The 19,905-nt window shown below is 42.6% G+C and overlaps 1 protein-coding gene across 1 annotated transcript in view; it reads right to left on the reverse strand.

Moving 5' to 3' along the window:
- The window catches only part of GABRB3 (gamma-aminobutyric acid type A receptor subunit beta3), a 218,848-nt gene that overhangs the window by 56,362 nt on the left and 142,581 nt on the right, over nt 1–19,905 (reverse strand). The window contains exon 4 of the mRNA XM_024114931.1: nt 6,702–6,922. Coding sequence (XP_023970699.1) covers nt 6,702–6,922 — 221 coding nt within the window. The remainder of the gene's footprint in view (nt 1–6,701; nt 6,923–19,905) is intronic.

Consider the following 19,905-nt stretch of genomic DNA (forward strand, 5'->3'; position numbering starts at 1 on the left):
GGGTCAGTCATCTGATTTATAAGTAGTTTCTGAATATAAACTCCATAAATTGATGATATCTGTTATTCAACTCATGCCACAGTTCCCAGAAAATGATAGTATGTATGTATGTATATATTTAAAGGAAGTAAAAGAATGAGTCACAACTACATAAAACTAAGAGTGCAAATCATCCTTCATGGTGGGGCACAAGAAGCACTCTTACTATAATGAAGAACTAGGGGATGCTGTACACTGGTATCCCTACTGTTTTTCATTTCCTGTAAGTTGAAACCATTGCAATAAAACAGAAAAAAGAAATATGAATAAAACCAATAAAAATGAAGATAAAAAATCATCATTATAAGCAATATGATTGTAAGACTAAAATCCTCAAGAGTATTAACTAAATTATTAGACATAGTAAGAGAATAGCCTGGCTGGATATGATAGTGGACAAATGCATAAGCAAAGACAGCCATAAACAAATAGATCAATAGATTCCCCACGTATCAATGAGAGCTAGAAAGATAATGTAAAAATATCCCATTCCTAATGGTACCACACTCATAAAAGACAGGAATAACCTTATCAAGATATGAGCGGTTGTCTATGAAGAAACTTTACTAAAAGCCGACTGAAAGCATGCATGAATGCAGATGTGTCACGGTTATGTAGGAAAGACTGACTATCATAGAGCATTTGTTCTTCTCTTAAGTCATATTTTTGAGCAAAACTCCAACCAACATCTTACATTATATTTTTAGGAATTTGATAAAACAAATGTTTCTAAAGCTCATATGGAAGAATAAACTTATGTATTGGAATAAACAGCTAACCATCTGACAAGAAAAACACTGGACAGCTACCTTACATTGTACACCAAGATAAATTCTGATGGATTAAGAATCTAAATAGAAAATATGAAAATAAAGCACTATAGAAATAAGAATTGGAATTTAAACTTAATCCTGATACAATACTTTTTCCTTGTTTTCTAGCCAGCACTACTCTAGATTTGGGGGAGGTAATAATAAACAAGAAACAGGTTCTTTTCTCAAAGAATTTATATTCTGATGGTGGCCTCCCCACCATCATGGATGGGAACAGAGTCAATAAATTAAGAAATGCAATAAAATGACAAGATCATGTCAGATCTGGATAAGTGCTATGACAAAAATAAAACAAGAAGGTGTAATAAAAAGGGAATAGGTGATCAGAGCAGGACCAGGTGAACTGTCTTCAATTACATAATTACACTGTGATGCTAAAAACATGAATATCTAGAAACAAAGTATTGCATCCAGCAAAAAGCATGTGCAAAGGCTCTAAAACAGAGACATCCTTAACTATTTCTGAAGCGCAGAAGGAAGGTATGCATACCAGAAGCATGGTGAGAGAGGAGAACAGTGGTAAACAGAGAGGGGTTAGAATTTCAGGAGCCAAATACTCAAGTAGAGAGAGGATACCAAGGGGAAGCTGACTCTTGAAATGCTCAGGGACCCACATTCCACTTTGAGAGAAAAGGCAAAGTATGAGTATGTGGAATGGTCTCTTTGTAAACAGCAAAATGAAGAAGTTACTGTGTTTTCAATTAAAGTATAAGGTAATATCATCAAATGAGAGTGAAGAGAGATGCCTGAACTGAAGGTGTGAAAGAGCTCTTAAAAGTATGGGAAGAATGAACGTGACTGGGGAGAATAGAGGATTTTGTGAGCCTGAATTTAAAGTGAGACAGGTGATTTTCACCAGCCTCAAAAGGGTTGAAGTAAATAGGTTATTTACAGTAGCCTAAAAAATGATGAAACCCAAAGCAGGTGTCACAACCCTGAAGCTAATATGTAATATATTGTTGTGGGAGTAAACATTGGCATAATCCTTTTGGAAAACAATTTATCAATATGTTTTTTACTTACGTGAAAATAATTGGGAGGCAGTGACAAAACAAGAGTTTGGGAGTTAAACACACCTACACTCAAATCATGTGGGCCTTATTAATTCTGTGAGCTTACATCTTTTCTGGGGGAAAAAGGTGTTTGGCCAGAACCAACTTAAAAATAGTTTTGGAAAAAGATGGCAGCCAGACCAATTAGATGACTTAATTTGAATCTTCTGAATGAAGTTCTAGCTTCATTTTAATATTGCGTCAACCGTTTAAGTATGGGAATGGCAACTTTAACAATTTCAAGTCATTTTTGACAGCAAGTGGGAATTTTACAAGATATTTTCCAACAAATTTTGCAGTAAGCTTCTCAGGCACGTTGTTTTGATGAAGATGACTCAACCTCAGACTTCCAAGTTCTTTTTGGAGCAAATCAAATACTATTTTGTGAACCCATTACCAATTCCTAGCATCAGAAAAAAGGTCCGAAGACACAATATTCATGGCCTGAAGATCACATTACAGAGTATCATTAGTGGTGCAGGTAAGATATTCAATGATATCAGGTGATTGGCTGACTTGAAAAAGAAAGATGGGAAGACAGAATAGGGACAGACAGCAGAAAATTTCAGCCTGGCACCAAAGGAAACAGAAAAGCTGTCATGGGAACAGGACCAAGACTTGTGAGCCTCTTAGGCAGCCAAGATCTCCCTAGTTCCTGAAAAGATTTGGCTGCCCAAAGGAAATTTTCAAAGAGCCCGTTTTATTTCAAGATGGTGTATATGCTCTATTGAGAGCATTTTCTTATACCACACGGTGACTTGGACCTGTACAAGAAGCTTGGTTCACTGTCTCATTCAGCCGAGCCCAAGCAGGTAACATCAAGCTAGTGTTAGCCCAAGTTTCATACTCAGGGGCTGTAAGAATCATTGAAAAAAGAGTTCGTGGTTTAAAACAACCTTTTATTACTACGTGAACATGACCCCTCTCCAGCATCTTTGTGAGCAGCCATCAACCTCTTCTGCAGAGTCATCAGAGTAATGGATTAATGATTTCCCAGAATAAGCCTGAGATTATGTACAAACCTACATCATGGAGAGCTCATCCCCAGCCAGAGATCCTCATCTACTCTTGATAAAGCAAAACCAACCATTGATCCTGTACTGAGATGGCTGGACATTCCTGGAAAAAGGAGCCCAGAAGAGCTAAATGGTGACTGACCTACCAGTGTGGGCAACTGCATGATACTTGGGGTGAAGGCCAATCCTAGTCTCCAGTGGTGAGAATAATTCGACCATAAGGTCCCAAGGACACAGCCAGGTCAACTAGCATCTTAAAGATACAGCCAGTAGGAAAGTAATCTCTGTTGGGTTTAGCCATCATGAGCAATACCTTACAAGCAGGAGACTGACAGCGACCTCAGTGCTCCATGAACCTCCTTGGGGAGTTTAACACACTTAAGCTCTCAGCTACACCAGACGCCCTCCAGGCCCAGGCCCTGGTACCTATTTACCAAAAGGATACAATGTATCACTGAGGTTACTAACACTGGCCATCCTTGTCTTGCCCTGTCACCAACATGATCCAGCAAGTACAACAGTAAAACAAGAGCAGAGGAAAGGTAGGGTTTGGGGCCAAGGGGAGGGTGGAGGGTGGCACTCATACTTTGTTATCAAAAAACACAATACATATAGTGTGCGTGTGTGTATCTTGTGGAATATATATAAATGGTACTTCAGTTCACACAGAATGACATAGAATATGTATTTATATGAATTTAATAAAACTACCAGTATTTTGAAGCACTAATGTGCTTTTTGTCCAAAAATTCAAATTACTTCAAATTCAAATTAATCTCTATAGCTATGTGTGGTTTTTTTTGAATCTGAAGGCAGAAATTTCTAGAATAGCTAATGTCAAAAGGAATTCAGATGGCACAGTGTAGCTGATAAGCACATGTGGAATATGCTCTGTTATTTAGATTTCCTTTTTGACAGCTTGTCCAAGTCCAGATGGAAGAATGGTTTAAAAAATATGAGGTTCTTGGGACGTCCCTGGTGGTCCAGTGGTAAAGAATCCGCCTTCCAATGCAGGGGACGTGGGTACGATCCCTGGTCAGGGAACTAAGATCCCACACACTGTGGGGCAATTAAGCCCGCATACTACAACTACTGAACCTGAGTGCCTCAACTTGAGAACCCGCATGCCACAAGCTACAGAGCCCATGCGCTCTGGAGGCTGCACACCACAACTACAGAGCCCACATGCCATGGAGCCCTCACGCCACAACTAGAGAGTGAAAACCCGCACTCCACAACTAGACAGAAGCCTGTGCCGCAGTGAAAGATCCTGCATGCCACAACTAAGACCCATGCAGCCAAAAAAGAAAAAAGAAAAAATAAAAAAAAGTTCTAAATAAAGATCTAAGGGGTATATTGAGACTACATTTGAATAAAAACAGCTATTGATTTAGAAATTCATTTACTGATTTAAGAGGCTAAGATGTATAATGAATATAAATTTCATTAAAGAGATTCTTTTTTAGATTATTGTACAAAGTTTATTATTAAAAGTATCCCATAGCTTATTATTACATTATTATTTAACTTTTATATTAAAATTTACAGTCAGAGTATTAGCTAAGTTATAAAGATACAGTTTTAATCTCTTGGTTTCTCTTATTCTTGCCTGTTTTATGGTGTGAAATCCAACACTTTCAAGTGGAGTTTGGAAATTTATTTCAGTTCTTTCATTCATATTGTATCATTTTGTCTGCTATGGTCCAAATGTTTAAGTCCTTCCCCAAATTCATATTTGAATATTTGAACCCAAATGTGGTGGTATTGGGAGGTGAGGGCTTAGCTCATGAGGGTGGAACCCCATGAATGGGATTAATTAGTGTTCTAGTAAAAGAGACACCACAGAGATTCCACCATGTGAAGACACAGTGAGAAGGCACTTGCCATGAATGAGGGCGCAGACCCTCCCTGGACAGTAAGTCTGCCAGCACCTTGATCTTGGACTCTCAGCCTCCAGAGTGTGAGAAATAAGTGTCTGCTGTGGGTTTTTGCTACAGTGGCCCAAGCGGACTCAGATGCTATCCTAACAGAATGAAAGCTCTTTGTCTTAGACAAACTAACATACTCTAACTCTGGTGAGAAAATAAAGAATGCAAAGATAAAAAGGGAAAGAACCCAAATAGCAAGTTTTGTTTAAAAAGCCAAGAAGGCCTAGCCTAGTTTTTATTGCTATTTGCTTCCTTTTCCTTTGCCCCCACTATGCACATGCACACACACACACAAACATACACACATTTCTATTCACTTTTTTTGGGGTGGGTAGGTAAATGAAGGACATGACTCCTCATTTTATGCTCACATGGTCTCTGGATAATCTTTTTTTTTTTTTTTTTTTGTGGTACGCGGGCCTCTCACTGTTGTGGCCTCTCCTATTGCGGAGCACAGGCTCCGCATGCGCAGGCTCAGCGGCCATGGCTCACAGGCCCAGCCGCTCCGCGGCATGTGGGATCCTCCCAGACCGGGGCACGAACCCATGTCCCCTGCATCGGCAGGTGGACCCTCAACCATTGCGCCACCAGGGAAGCCCTGGATAATCTTTTGAACAACCAATTTCTGTACTTCTCAGAACTCCAGATCTTTTCAACCACATCTCTCACTTCCAGGAAAAAATACAAAATGCTGAAAACATCCCAAGGAAACATCATCTAGACTTTTTTTTTAGAGTAACACCATGGCTTAGTTGACACGTGGCACTTTTTTTCTCTTACAGTTAAAAAAGTCTGATTTTTGCTAAAATTCCAGCTCTCATTCTATATGCTGCTGTTTTGAGGAAGTCACTTAACATTTTCCACTTAAGGCAATGTTAAATAATTCCCTTAACTCTCCCTGAAGCACTAAAAGTCACAGTGGTGTGTATTTAAGCTTACATTGTTATGATTACTCTTTAGAATTGTTGGAGTCTCAGTTAAAGATTCACAACATTTTGAGATAAACCTTTTCTCCAAGATATCCACCTGTGCCCCACTCCAGACTGTGAGCCCCTCCTGGAAGGCCTCTGGGCACTTTCAGGCCAGGAGATAGAGAAAGACACAGACATACTTACTCTAAAACAAAACAAAACAAAACAAAAACCAGTGCTAAATCAACACAAGAGACAAAGATTGCTAAGGCTGTCGTTCAGTGAAAGTCAAAATCACTAACCACCAGCAGTGGTGGAGCATCATGGGAAGGCCTAGTGGTTTCCAGTGTAACCAGGGAAGCCCAGGGCCTCCTTAGGGTTCCAGACAGCAGTCTGGTTTCCCAATTCATGTGCCTTCATTATGAGACCTGGTGAGAGATGATTCTCACCAGGAAGCCTCACATTTACTCATTCCCATAAATATTGGTGGCACCACCTCATAAAGCTCCATGGAGACTATACTGTATGTCGGCATAATTAGACATTTTTTTCAACTCTGCAAATGGCTTTGGGAAACTTCACTGAAAGCCTCTGAAGTACCAGGGTGATATTAATTACAGGCCTTTGTGGCTATGATATGGGAAATCCACCCCAAGAGAATCTGTGTTCTTAGATACGGCAGCCCAATTATATCAACTCAATCCGAGGAGGCTGTTTTTCACTTGTTTGATGTCTATTTATAGTAACAGTAATGCCCCAAATCTTAGATTTATAAGATTTTTTTTTTCTGCAGAGCTCCAAGTGTTTCATGGGTGTCTCTTAACTTAATCTGAGGACACGGCCTCACTTACTGTAATCACCTCCAGTGAAAACTCAAGGCCAGTGCACCATGCAACCATGAGCCCAGCCAGGGCAGACAGACCTGAGCCCGTAGAGCACTGTCCCGTCTGGGTGGAGGCGGATCATGCGGTTCTTCACTGTCACTCCATGCACAAATGACTTTTTGTCATTTAAGAAATATGTGTCAGGCACCCAGAGCTGGTCAGCCACTCGATTGTCCAGCGTGAGGTTGAGAGGGATCCCAGAATAGGCGAGCCTTTTATCTCTCCAGTATTGTTGAAAATACATGGTCAAGGTGTAATCCTGGGGAAAAAAAAAAGAAAAGAAAAAAATGAGCTTGTGCTCAGCCGCAGGCCTGTTTCCTCCACAACTGGCCCAATTCAGGTTGGAATCCAGGAGAAATGGATGTTATTTTCAGATAGAGTTAGGAAGCAGTGGTTGCTTTCTTGTAAACACAAATACCAGTTTTAATAGGTGTACATCATGTCTATAAGTTCTCTGTTTTATTTAGGTAAGAAGCAGACTATACAAATTGGCATTTAAGAGATAACCTAGAAATAAAGGCCCCCCAAAAGTCATCATAAAATCAGGGTGCTGGCAGAGAACCCGTGCGCTGGCCTAGGTCCTCCTCCTCCCACCAGGCAAACCTAGGCCTGAGCCGCCCACCACAGGCCAGGCCTGGCTACGAATTCTCTGCAGTTAGACTCCTCCTCTCTTTCTGCCCTCCACACAGCTGTAAATAGAAAACCTCTGGAATAGAAACACCAGTTGGAGTCGCCATGGCCTGTCGGGGCGGGTGGTCTCTACACCTCATGAATCACATTTTCCTTTCCTTCTAGGTTGCCATTCTACACTACACAGCCATTTCTACACGAACTGGGACATGTCATCACCTCTAGAGGATGACATCTAGAGAAAATGGGACTAAAACCGGATGTGGGAAGAGAGGCCCAGGGGCAATGCAGCCCCACAGGCTTGCCAACGAAATAAGAAGCAAAATAGGCAGATGACCCCATGTTTTTGTTTTGCAGAGAAGTTAGTGCAGTAAGAAAGTGGGAAAAAAGACAAATCAGAGGCTGAGCATGGAAATTCTATTTTTAAATTTCTATTCTTTTTGGCAATCACTGTTCAAGCCTAGAACTATCAGGTCTAAAAATCTGGTCATGGTCACTGGACATCCTAAACCCTGTCGTGGAAGGATACAAGCTGAAAATCCAAAGGTGAGGCGGTAAACTCTCCAACCAGGGAAGGAGAAATCACTGTTGTTACAGGCAGGAGCGCCTGAGCTCACGCACCAGCAGAGCATGTCTGCAACACCCTTGCTTTTCAGGCAGTGAGAGGCGGGATGACAAATCAGCTAAAGAATCCATCCCAGACAGGCAGACTCTTCTTGCTGCCTCACAGGGAGGTTCTCAGAGCTTGCTAACCCAATAACACCTATCTGTTACTGATTGCAAGAATGCTGGGGCACAGGAGCCTCCAAAATGACAAAGTACACTTGTGCTCCTCTTCAGGTGCTGTCACAGACAAGGAAGTGACAAGACCAATACGTACTAAACAACTACAAACAAAAGAAGTTTTAAGCTATAGGGCCCATAAAAAATCAGAGAGAGGGAAGCAAAATATGCAAATGGTCTGGGGAGTCTATTGACATTTTATCTGCAACTTGAAGGACAGGCAGCATTTGAGTGGATGAGAAGAAACGGGAATTTTTTCCTAGTCACCTACACGGCAGAGGTCTGTGCCTGGTATTAACTGTGTGAAACCCCCTACACACAAAAAAACCCCACCACCAATTAAAGATTCTCACAAAGCAGGTGTTATTGAAGATAGGCCTTGGTCAGCTAGACACGAGGTAGGGGCATGAAAAGTCATACAAAGACCATTGTTTTTACTCAATTGACGAGAAACCCCAAGGAGTGCAGTTTTGCTGGAACTTGGTGTGCAAGAGGAGGAAAGTAAAGGGTTGTGGGCAAGGCAGGACCCTGTGGCAGTGACCATAAAGTGGAAACACTCAAACACCAGCTCCAAAGCCAATGAACACTGAAGGTTTCCAAGTAGCAAGTGACATAACCGTGTGTATTGAACATGTCATTTATTTTCTGGTTTCTCATGCTTTAATCTCTGGGCCCTGGAGGGACTGCCTTCCCTCCCTCTAGTTCCTAGAGAGAGCAAACAACTCTGCCAAGCGCTGGATTGTACTTTTCATATGCAAACCAACCACCCCAGAGCTCATACCCCTAACTGCCTTCTTTATTAGGTTCTCACACTCCAGGCCAGTACCTCATTCCACGTTCAGGTACCAGGCAACTAAGGATAGACTAGGTCCCAGGGCCTACTTTAATTATTCAAACTAGCTGATCCTAAGCCTGCTTACCCAGCCTGGCCATGCCCATTCTTTCCATGGAAGCTACAATAAAGGGTCACTCTCTGTGACCTGCCCTAGTGCTTCCCCAGGCATCCCCTCCACCATGGCATGGCATGCCCCCTTCTCTTGGGGTCTGTGGGTAACAAACTCTCTTTTCAATGGCAGCTGTCTCCTGATCTGTTGGCCTTGCCATACCTGAATAGTAATAAGACTGTGTTTTAAACACAAAGCTGTAGGTGAGGAAGATCAGTTTTGCAATGGTGAGTTCAATGGGTAAGACGTATGATGAGCAAAGGCCTCAATGAGTGGGACAGCTTGTTGATTGGTGATGAGGGAGGACAGAGGAAAGGAGTGCTGGTTAGGAAGCCACAGATAGTAGGCTTGATGTAGACCCTTGGGATGCAAATGGCCTGTAAAGTTCGAAATCATGCCCCCCTGCATTACCATTAACTTAAGTTAATGTAGGTGATGCATTTTAACTGAAACATGCAAAGTTTTGGTGGCATAACAAGATGCAGATAAATTAGCAGGAGCAGCTAAAGGATTTTCAATTTAAATATAACCCTCCAAATTGCATTCTTATTGAAATAGAAGAGTTTCATCTTTCTCTCCTGGTTTCTAAGCTCTCATCCTACGCCTGAGTTGTGAAGTCTAGCACTGCTCTCCCATCTCCCTTCCAGCTGGCATTCACATGGGCTGCCATGAGGGTGGAGGCACTGCCGTGTGTCAGTTGGCCCTGGGAACCCAGTTGTCATTCACAGTCTGCAAGCTCAGGATCAGGGTCTGATTTTGGATTCTGCTGCTTTCCACAGCATCAGCAGCACCTCTCAGTTTTGGTCTTGGGTGTTTGCTGAGTGACTTGAGTGGACTGTGGTAGGGGAGAGCTTAGGTAACAGAAGGAGAAAAAGTAGTAGTACTTAAACCCAAATCTGCTGCATGGGCTGTGCCTTGGAAAGCAAGGGCATCATGAAATCAGTGGGACACTAGTCAGTATCCCACTTCATTCTCCCACAGAGAAAGAAGAGGCAGAAGAAGGAAAGGTGACTCTACAGGAACAAGCCCCCTCTGCTCTCTTGTGCAGTTGGGGGGCAGCTAATGGGAGACTGTGCCACTGGGGGCCCATGGCGCTGAATCCTGGGAGGGGTTTTGAGAAGCATTGCACACACTACCAGCAGCAGCTAACGTGGGCTGGCAGCAAGTGCCAGGCCTCATGCTATATCATCTTATTTAAATACAAGGCAGAGATTACTGCTGTTCTCATTACCATCCCCAATCAATGAAGAAAGAAAAATTTAGAGAGCTCAAACAATTTGCCTCCCCACCCCCCATCCCATTAAACACAAGTAACTGGGGGATGTGGGGTCTGAAGTTGAGGCCGCCTCCCTCTTGGAGCAGGTCTCAGCCTCACAGCTCTAGGGCGAGGTTTTATGCAGCCAAATAAACCAGGCTGGTGGGCGAGGTCTGCAAAGATGCCCCTGAGAGTGGAGGATGCAGCCACGTACAGTAACGTATTTTTGAAGGGGAGTAATAAGAAATATGGCACCACCAAAGCCCCTCATCCTTGCAGACACTGAGCACAGCTACTCTGTAGACAGATGCCTTGTGAAGGTCTGTTTCCTCCAAGGAGTCCCAGACAAATTGCTGGTTTACAGGTTTGGAGTGATGTGGCGGGGACCAAGGAACACAGCCATGAAGAGATGCAATCTGTATGGATCGGACAGCCTGCCAGGGTTGGATTTGAGTCAGTCCTCAGAAAAAGAAGAGACCTTGAGACTGTAAAAGTTCCAGGAATCCACCGAGATCTAGATGGCAGTGGACTAGGGGTGGAAAGCAGGAATCCTGGACTCCTCAGGGAACATAAGGTAGAGGTGGGGAAGTAAGCTTTTGGTCTTTGACCTTAGCACTGGAGGTGGACTCAGGTGCCGTCTGCATGGAAACCTGCTGGTATGAAAAGCAGCAGAGAGATGAGACAGGGCTGCGAGGGGTGGAGCCTCTCAAATAACAGCCAGGCAGAGGCCCTGTGCTGCTGGAGCTTGTGCTGGGGCACTAGACACCAAGATGAGACAGACGGGGTGCTGCTCACAGAATCAGCCACCACACCACCCAGTGCTAGTGGGCCCCAGGATAGCACAAGGGGAGGAAGAGGCAAAGAAGGCGGTGGCCCCATAGGGCCATCTTGAGCCTTCCTTGCCGTCTTCCTTGGGCGTTACCCCCAAACATGGTGCAGCTGAGGGAGACTCGAGAGGGAAAGAAAGGGGACACGGCAGAGACCCTGAAGTGGCATTTCTCAAAGAAAGGGCTTTCGGGGGCTCCAAGGGTCCTAGGGATTAGAAGCAGGCAGCACTGGTTTGATGGCGATGGTGAGCATCTTCATTCCTGGGCCTTTGCTGAGCTTACTGTGTCCCTTTCATCTTTTCTGCTCTGTGGCTGATCCACCTGGGTACAGGGAGGAGTCTGCAGGTCCACGGCATGGTGAAAGGGACACCAGGTTGAGAGGAACTCGTGCTTGTCCCCTCCTTCCCCACCTCCACCCTTTGCAGGGAGACTGCAGCTCCAGGAGAGACAGTGGGGAGGAGCAGGGAGTATGGAGGAGAGGCAAGGGGGAAGTGGAGGTCTAGGAGGAGCGGGCAGGAGGGGGTAGTGGGCATTGAGAGCAGTGGGTGCTGGGGACCAGCAGGTCCCTCTCTGGTGCCAGGGGCTTACTTAGATTCGCACACACAACGAAGAGACAGTGGTCCCTATGCACTGATTCTTGGTTGTGGCACACCCAGCCATATCAGCAAATCTAGACAGAGTATGTTGGCAGAAGAAAGAGCAGGTACCAGCCCAGAGATCAGGGTTTACAGAAACAGCAGCTGCCAGTGGGGCTGCAGTAACAGGGCCCTGTGTCCCAGAGAAGCAGAATCTCCTCTTTTGCAGGTGGGACCCCCATAACCTCCACTCCGCACACCACCCTCACATTCTTCACAACTGCTGCAGAATCTAGCTCACAAAGCTCCTTTGGTTATAATCTGATATCATTTGATTTTAGAAGACCGTGCTTTGGGTGAGGGTTGAGATTTGTAGTACTTCAAGCATTTATAAAATACCCTCCTATAAATTAATTAATTGACATACTGGTTGTGTGTGCACGAATACTGACTCACACCCACTGTGTTAGCAGATGTGTCAACAGCCCTGGGCACCCTGAGAACACCCGGCTTCCAGTTTAGGTGCAGATCCAACCATGGAATGGGGCTGGCACCGGGTACGTGGGAGGCCCTGAGTAAAAGTGTTGATTTCCTAGGAGATGGGATTCACTGGAGAGAGGTCAGGCAGTGAGAGGGAAAATGCAAGTGTATCTTCACCAGAATTCTCCAGGCCACTGACAACTGGGACTTTCTGGGGTATAATGCAAAAACGTGAGTTATTCAGTTAGAATTGGTTTGAACTAAGATAGTTCATCAAAATCATTAGGTAAGATAAAATGCCTGGAACACCTCTCTCTCTCTCTCTCTCTCTCTCTCTCTCTCTCTCTCTCTCTCTCTCTCTCTCTCTGTATTATAAAAGGCTTAGGATGAACTTGGAATCAGCATGAAGAAATATTCAGGAATTGTATTCAAAACAAAGAATCTTTCTTAAAAAGAATCTCACAAACAAAAGCATTCAATTAAAGGGCCATTTATTCCTGGGGCTTCTCTTAGGGATGGTAAAGCTCTTTGATAATTAAATGAACTCAGGGCCCTCTCCACTCTCTCTCTCTGTTTACGTGCATGTATCAAATCAAACAGCATGAAATCCTGAAGTCCAGTTAGGCCTGTCCCTGAAGTCTTTACAGTGCCTTCACAAAGGGACAGCAAATACTAGTAGGTGGGGTTCCATACGCTTGTAAGTCATTTGTTTAAAATTTGTGTCATATTTTCTCATTGAAAAAACATGACACAAGGGTTGCTAGGTTTTATGCCAGATTACAAAATTCCATTTCATGCAAAAGTCAGACGGCACAGTTTCTGGGTAAGACACCAGCCCAGCCCAGGGTCCCGTGGTTGGGAGCCAGTGGGCTGAGGTACTCGAGGATGGGGCAGGGAGAGACGAGGGGCAGGCAGGAAGTCTGAGGGGGCTGGGAACAGGCATTCTTGAATATGAGGCATTCAGGGGGCCAAGCATTTATGTATAGGTGACTGTCCTTTTAAAATCTCCTGAGAATATACGAACAGCAGTGGTAACAACAAATAACAACAAAATAAAACCTTTAGGTGTATAACTCAAGCAGCTCAAATAAATTTCAATAAGAGATAAACAATAACGTTTCTTCCTGCTTGTGGAAATTTGTTGGTATTTATCGCATTAAAATGAAAAGAATACATTAAAATGAAAAGAATACATATTCGAAAGTGGAAACACTGCTCATTATTCTGCAATTAGGTAATTGACTAGATTTCCTCAGCACAGGAAATGAAAAAATTTACTAACCCTGAGAAAGAAATGCAATCTCCAAGCCAAATTTAAATATTTAACTGCAGCTGTGAAAGCCACAGGACACCTGCATTTGCTTCTGGTTCAGCAAGTTTAGGAGACAAAAACTCACAGGTAAGTTGTTCTCAGGTCAGGGAGGACAAAAAATTATTTTGAGAAGCTTATATAAGCCCTGGATGGTGGAGGCTTCCTTTGCAGGCATTCTGCAACTAAAATTAGGCTGAGGGAATCTTAGCACTTCTGTTAACAAGATTTATTTAGAAAACCCTAATCCATTCCTTTTAATGGCCTAAAAATGAGTATCCAACAGTGTATCCATCTCCCCTCCCACAACAGACTTCGCTGGTACCTAGGTTTCCATTTGTTGAATCCATGTGGTTGGAACCCAGCAGAACCCTGCAGGCCACCGCCCTGCCGCACCAAGAACAAAGGCCCCTCCGAGCGCCCTGCCTTTTGTCTGTAGAAAAACGTACATCTGCCAGGCCACCCTGAGTCACAAAAGAGCAGGCTCAAGCAGTTACTGATCAGGAAAATAGAGTCACAGAATCCTTCAGTTTCTGATGCACATTCCTGAGTTGTTGTACAGACACTATAACTGCCACCAGAGGGAACAAGCTAACTGCGTGATGACCAGACTGTAGCCATGACATAAGCTGCTCCATCTTGAGCAGTACTAAATCTATGGCTAGCACAATTCCAAGAACTGGCCTTAAGAGAATGGGATTAACATTATTGCTCATAATAATCTACATCTTTGTGGGCATCAAAATATTATAGCTTGTTCTGCCCATATATGTAAGCAGGCAACTAAAATTATCAGTAAAGAGATTGTACAGACCCGTGTCTCGACATCCTCCACTCTAAGAATACAGCACCCTATGTCAGCATGAAGAAGTTACAGAAGACAGACCTTCGTCCCTAATCCCATAGAAATGGAATGATGTCTGACAAGTGTAAGCAGCTCTTTTGCTCCTTTCCTGTTTGCCCATTTCTGTTTTCCTCAGGCCTTAATTATAAAAATGAGATCACTAGGTAACATTTAACCTAACCCCTGATTTTGCTCTATTGAAGGTACACAATGCCTTGCCTAATCTGTTGATTACTTTCCTGGATTAAATGGAGTAAGAATGAAGAATTAAGTAGTTAAAGAATAACTGACTCTTTACACCCAGCTTCCCCCTTAGCAAATTTGCAGGCGGTCCACGTGGGCAAGACAGCTTCCACAGGAAAATCAGGAGAAGTCAGCAGCTCTGCACACAGTGGAAAAATGATGAAGAATCTGACCTCCTAACTTAATGATAAACTGTGATTGTTTCCCCTTTTAACCTTTAAAAATTGTCATGACTGAGCAGAATCTTTGGAGTTGGTCTCAGAACATGAGTCCACCTTCTCCCCAGATTGCTGGCTTTTCTGATTAACTTTCCTTTCTACCAACACTTGCCTCTCAATTATTGGCTTTTGAGTGGTGAGCATCCGAACCTGAGTTTGGTAACATGGTGATCTATGAGAATAAAGCAGGACCACCTCCTTCTGATCCCCTCTCCTCCTCCCTCCCTCTGCCTCAAGCCTTCATTGAGTATCTTCTACAGGCCAAGAACCTTGCTGGGTGCTATGGACCCAGAGATGAGGAGGATATCATTTGTACCTTTAAGTAGCTCACATTCTGGTGGGGTATTCATCAAATCAAATCAAGTAAAACTAAAGTGATTAAGAGAAGGCACTTTGCACTCAAACATGCCCAAATCTCAAGTCTACTTCCTGTTGGCTGGGCAAAGGTGGGTGAACCTTTTCACTATAAGCCCATTTACCCATCTGGGAAGTCTGCCTTTCACACACTCTGAAGTGATTAGCATCACAGAGGGCACACATGAGGAGCCAAGAAGTGTACAACAATGCAAAAGAAGTGTATATTTAAGGAATATCTACTGAGTCTGTAGCTGGCAGGGGAGGAAGCTGGTGTGCAAATGCAACGGAAGATTGCTAAGGCTTTCTGGTCTTCATATAGCTATTATACCTGCCGAAAGGCTCATGGTCTGTAATTTTTATTCATCCACTTAAATGCTAAATATATTTAGATGAACTAGTCACCTCTGTATAAAATCTGGATGGGCTGCTGAAAATAGTTACAAGTTCCCCAGTCCTCTATAGCCATCTGAAAAACTGGCATAGGACATAAATTATTTTGAAAATTTGTCTTTCTTTTCACGTATGAAAACATACCATAGGTATTTCTCTGGAGTCCAGTAAGTTTGAAATGCAAAATGATTATACTGACCTACATTCAAAGGACAAAAAACTATGTAGTATCAGAAAAAATCGAGACTTCAACCTAAACCAATGAGAACCAGGAAAATTTAAGAGAGATGTCCTTGGCTAAATAAATCTCCATCAGGGGCTAGTTTGCAGGAGGTGATGCAGCAGGACACTTTAGACCACCGGGTCAGCTTCTTGCCCTGTGCCTTACCTGGAAAAGTTACCTAATCGCTCCGAGCCTCAGCAACCTCATGTGGATAAATGAAACTAAAAATGCTCATTTTACAAAAGTGCTCTAACAATTAATTGAGCTAACAAAGCTTAACATAGAGCTTGACTCATAATAGGCATTTGGAAAATTATACATTCTCTTCCCTCATCCTAGAGCAGCGCCAGTCATCCTCCCAAAAGCCCCACAGCACCTGATGAAAAAGGATCCTCTTTATCAGGTGGGCCCCCAGCCCATTGCTCCATGCCAAGTACACGCCAAACTCTAAAAACAAAAAAAACCCTACTGTTCTCTATTATCCCAAGATGCCAGAAAGAAAGACTCAGCCTAATACTTTGGTGTAGAATTCTCAGCACCACCTGAAGCAGGCCTCACTCTTTGCTTCTAAAATCCCAAGTTCCATCTTCTACTCAGTATCCAAATGCAAAAGATGCAATATTGTTTCCTGAAATGTATCAGGTTACTAGATTTTCCACAAAACATTTTTTCTGATGTGAAATATGTTGAAATTACAAATTTAAATTAAACACAAATTTGCAAAACAGCTACAGCACTAATAAAAATACCAAACCAGTCACCCTGTCAGGCCTGATCTGCTGTGGCTAATCTGACCTTCAGGTGCTCCAGGGCTTACCTCCCACCTACCCCTCCCCATTTTATAATCAATTGACCCCTCTGTATACAAAGAACATTTCACTAAGTGCCCCTGCACAGCCCCCTTTAACTGTAAAATTGATTCTCCCAAACTGAGAATCAAGGAACCAGGAGCAAGAAGCATCTCCTATTCTTAACTCCAGCCTCCAGGTTTTGTTCCTCCATCAGTGTCTCTGGCCTATTTCACTTTCCTGAGATGTCCATGTATGGATCCAGCGCCTTCTGAATCTTTCCATCCAGATGCCCTACATGTAAACCAAGTTCAATGTGTCTAAAATTAACTCATTATCTTTCTACCCCAAATCTGTTCCCCATTCTCTGCTAGCATCTACCCATTTTCTGAACCAAACCAAAAATAGGCTATACACCAGCCTCTTCTTTCTTTCACATCTGAAATCCAGCATTCCTTCAGTCACTGAGTTCTGTTGACGCTATTTCCTAAATACCTTCCACATTTAGAACTGGATCATGAGTCAGCAGCAGCAGTAGGAGGGTGGGCAGTATTTCCACTAATGTCCCCCGGACAGTGGATTAGAGATGAGCTCCTGGACTCCCAAAGCTGCACCTCAGAAGAACGCTTACCTATGGTGTCTGGAGTAGGCTGAGTCCAACACCAGACCTCAGGTATATTATGGGTTAAATAGAAGAATAAATAGAAGAATATACAAGATGACCAAATGTCTCACACTCCATATGGGAACAGATGTTCGAACTCAGCACAAACATTGTATGAATGCGCTTTTGGAATGTATTATAAACTGGGGAGGAGTCATTTCATATTCTGCTTTATTTTAAATGAGTATTTATCTGAATAACATTCATTAAAGACACCAAACTGTTCAGGAAATTATACACATATATAAAAAATATATATATATAATATATATATACATATTTTTACATATATATATATATAGTCTGCAACATGTGTGTGTGTGCATAATCAGATACATAGCTTTATTTTCCAGCAACTATCTTTGATTAATAGGTTTCCAAGGAGGATGCAATGACTCAAATATGTCATTTATGCAAAGGTGCTCCAAGAACTGGATGTGAGAAACAGCCATACTGCTTGTGCAAGCTGCCTTCAATACCTTTATATTTGAAAGATACTCAAACTGGGAGAATATTACACCTGGAGATGTGAGTGATTTGTCCACGTTCTGGTTGTGTGGCATTTCTCAAGCCTCTGTGCTCTTCCCTTGCTTGAGCACAGTGCCTACGATGACCATGAGGTTAAGAATTCTAATCCTAAAATAGTCATGGTCATCTCTTGGGTTACATGGCTTATAGAGTTCTCATTATTAGACTTGCTGAACTGTCACTCTGAATCCCTTCAAGAGAGCAATAAGGCAAAAAAAAAAAGTTTCAACAGAAAGAAGGGTATCTATTTATCATAAAATAGAGGATGAATATTTCCATTTTAAACCAAGAACCCCTCCTATAAGCTTAAACTGTGGGTATTCAAATGCACTTTGATCTTATACATGTACCTCTATGTCAAGATTTAACACTGGATTTCCCCTCCTCAAAGACAAGTCATGTGGACTAGTGATGCCACACATTTTAAAGTACTTTCAGTTTCTAAGAAGACATGCTATTTTAAGATAGCAAGTCCATTCATTTCTGAGATGATGTGTATTTCTGGTTTCTACCCAGAACTTGTTAGGTTATTGCTATTAGACAAATCACAATATTAACAACATCATACTTCATATAACTGAAAAATATTGGCTTGATAGGTTTTTTTTAATTATTATTAATTTCAACAGAAATATTTGGAAGGGCATCACTGCAAGGAATTACATGAAGCAATCCTATCCTCTGGGATATTATAATCATAGCCTGGGTAGCCGGAAAGAAACCATAATGTAGGGTTTCATACAATTAATCAAGTATAGTGCCCAAGGAGGGAGAAACCAAGTGCTACCCTTTAGATAGGAGACGCATGACACTTTGTTCCTGCTTTTTTTAAACTTTTTTAAAATTGAGGTATAGTTGATTTATAATATTATATGTTTCAAGTGTATAACATAGTGATTCACAATTTTTAAAGGTTATATTCCATTTGCAGTTATTATAAAATATTGGCTATATTCCCTGTGTTGTACAATATATTCTTGTTGCTTATTTTATACATAATAGTGTGTACCTCTTACTCCCCTACCCTTATCTTGCCCCTTCCTACTTCCTTCTCCCAAAGGGTAAACACTAGTTTATTCTCTATATCTGTGAGTCTGCTGCTTTTACATATATTGACTAAATTGTTGTATTTTTTAGATTTCACATGTAAGTGATATCATACAGTATTTGCTTTTCTCTATCTGATTTATTTCACTAAGCATAATACCTTCCAAGTCCATCCATGTCACTACAAATGGCAAAATTTCATTCTTGTTTATGGCTGAGTAGTATTCCAGTGTGTGTGTGTGTGTGTGTGTGTGTGTGTGTGTGTGTGTGTGTGCGCGTGCGTGCGCACCACATATCCTTTATGCATTTGTGTTCCTGCTTTTTGCACTGGGCCCCACAAATCATGTAGCCGGCCCTAGTTGTGAGCAGTCAACTGTCCTTTGTCTTTGACTCATGAGATTCGTGTCTTCTTCCAGCGTCCATGAAAACTGTGGGCAAAATCCCAGACCCATCACTGCTTTTGACACACACTCTCCTGCTTTTCTCCTGCCCAACCGGCTTATCTTCTTTGCTACTCCTTCCAATTCTTCCTTTTCTTCCTAATGCTAGAGAGCCCAGGGCTTCTCTCCCTGTGCCACCATCTACCCACTCACTTGACCACACCCTGGTCCCTCCTCTTCTCTCTGCACTCACTTCCTTAGTGATCTCTTCTAGCTGCATGGATTTACATTCTACCTATATGCTTAGAATTCCCAAATTTATTCTCCAACCCAATTTTTAAATCAAACTCTAGAATCAAGTCCACACATCCAGCTTTAACTGCTAATGTTACCCTCAAAACGGATCCACTTATAATCTTTCCCATTCACTTGGTGCTATTCTGTCCTTACAGTTACTCAAGTCAAAATCTCCAGTCATTTTCACTCATCTATTCTCTCACATACTATATCAATCCGTATGAAATTCTGCTGACTCCACATGAAAAGCAGACTGTGGTCCAGCCAGTCCTCATCACTGCTGTGGCTGCCCCCCTGGTCATACACCCTTCCCTGGTAGCCTACAGACCAGTTCCCTGCACCTGTGCTCTCCAATGCTCCAATTCTCAACAGGTGACTTTTTTTTTTTTTTTTTTTTTTTTTTTTTTTTTTTTTTTTTTGCCCTACCCGGGCCCCCCCCCCCTGTGGTCCCCCCCGCCGC

The sequence above is a fragment of the Physeter macrocephalus genome, chromosome 11 (assembly GCF_002837175.3).
Source record: "Physeter macrocephalus isolate SW-GA chromosome 11, ASM283717v5, whole genome shotgun sequence".
Lineage (NCBI taxonomy): Eukaryota > Metazoa > Chordata > Mammalia > Artiodactyla > Physeteridae > Physeter > Physeter macrocephalus.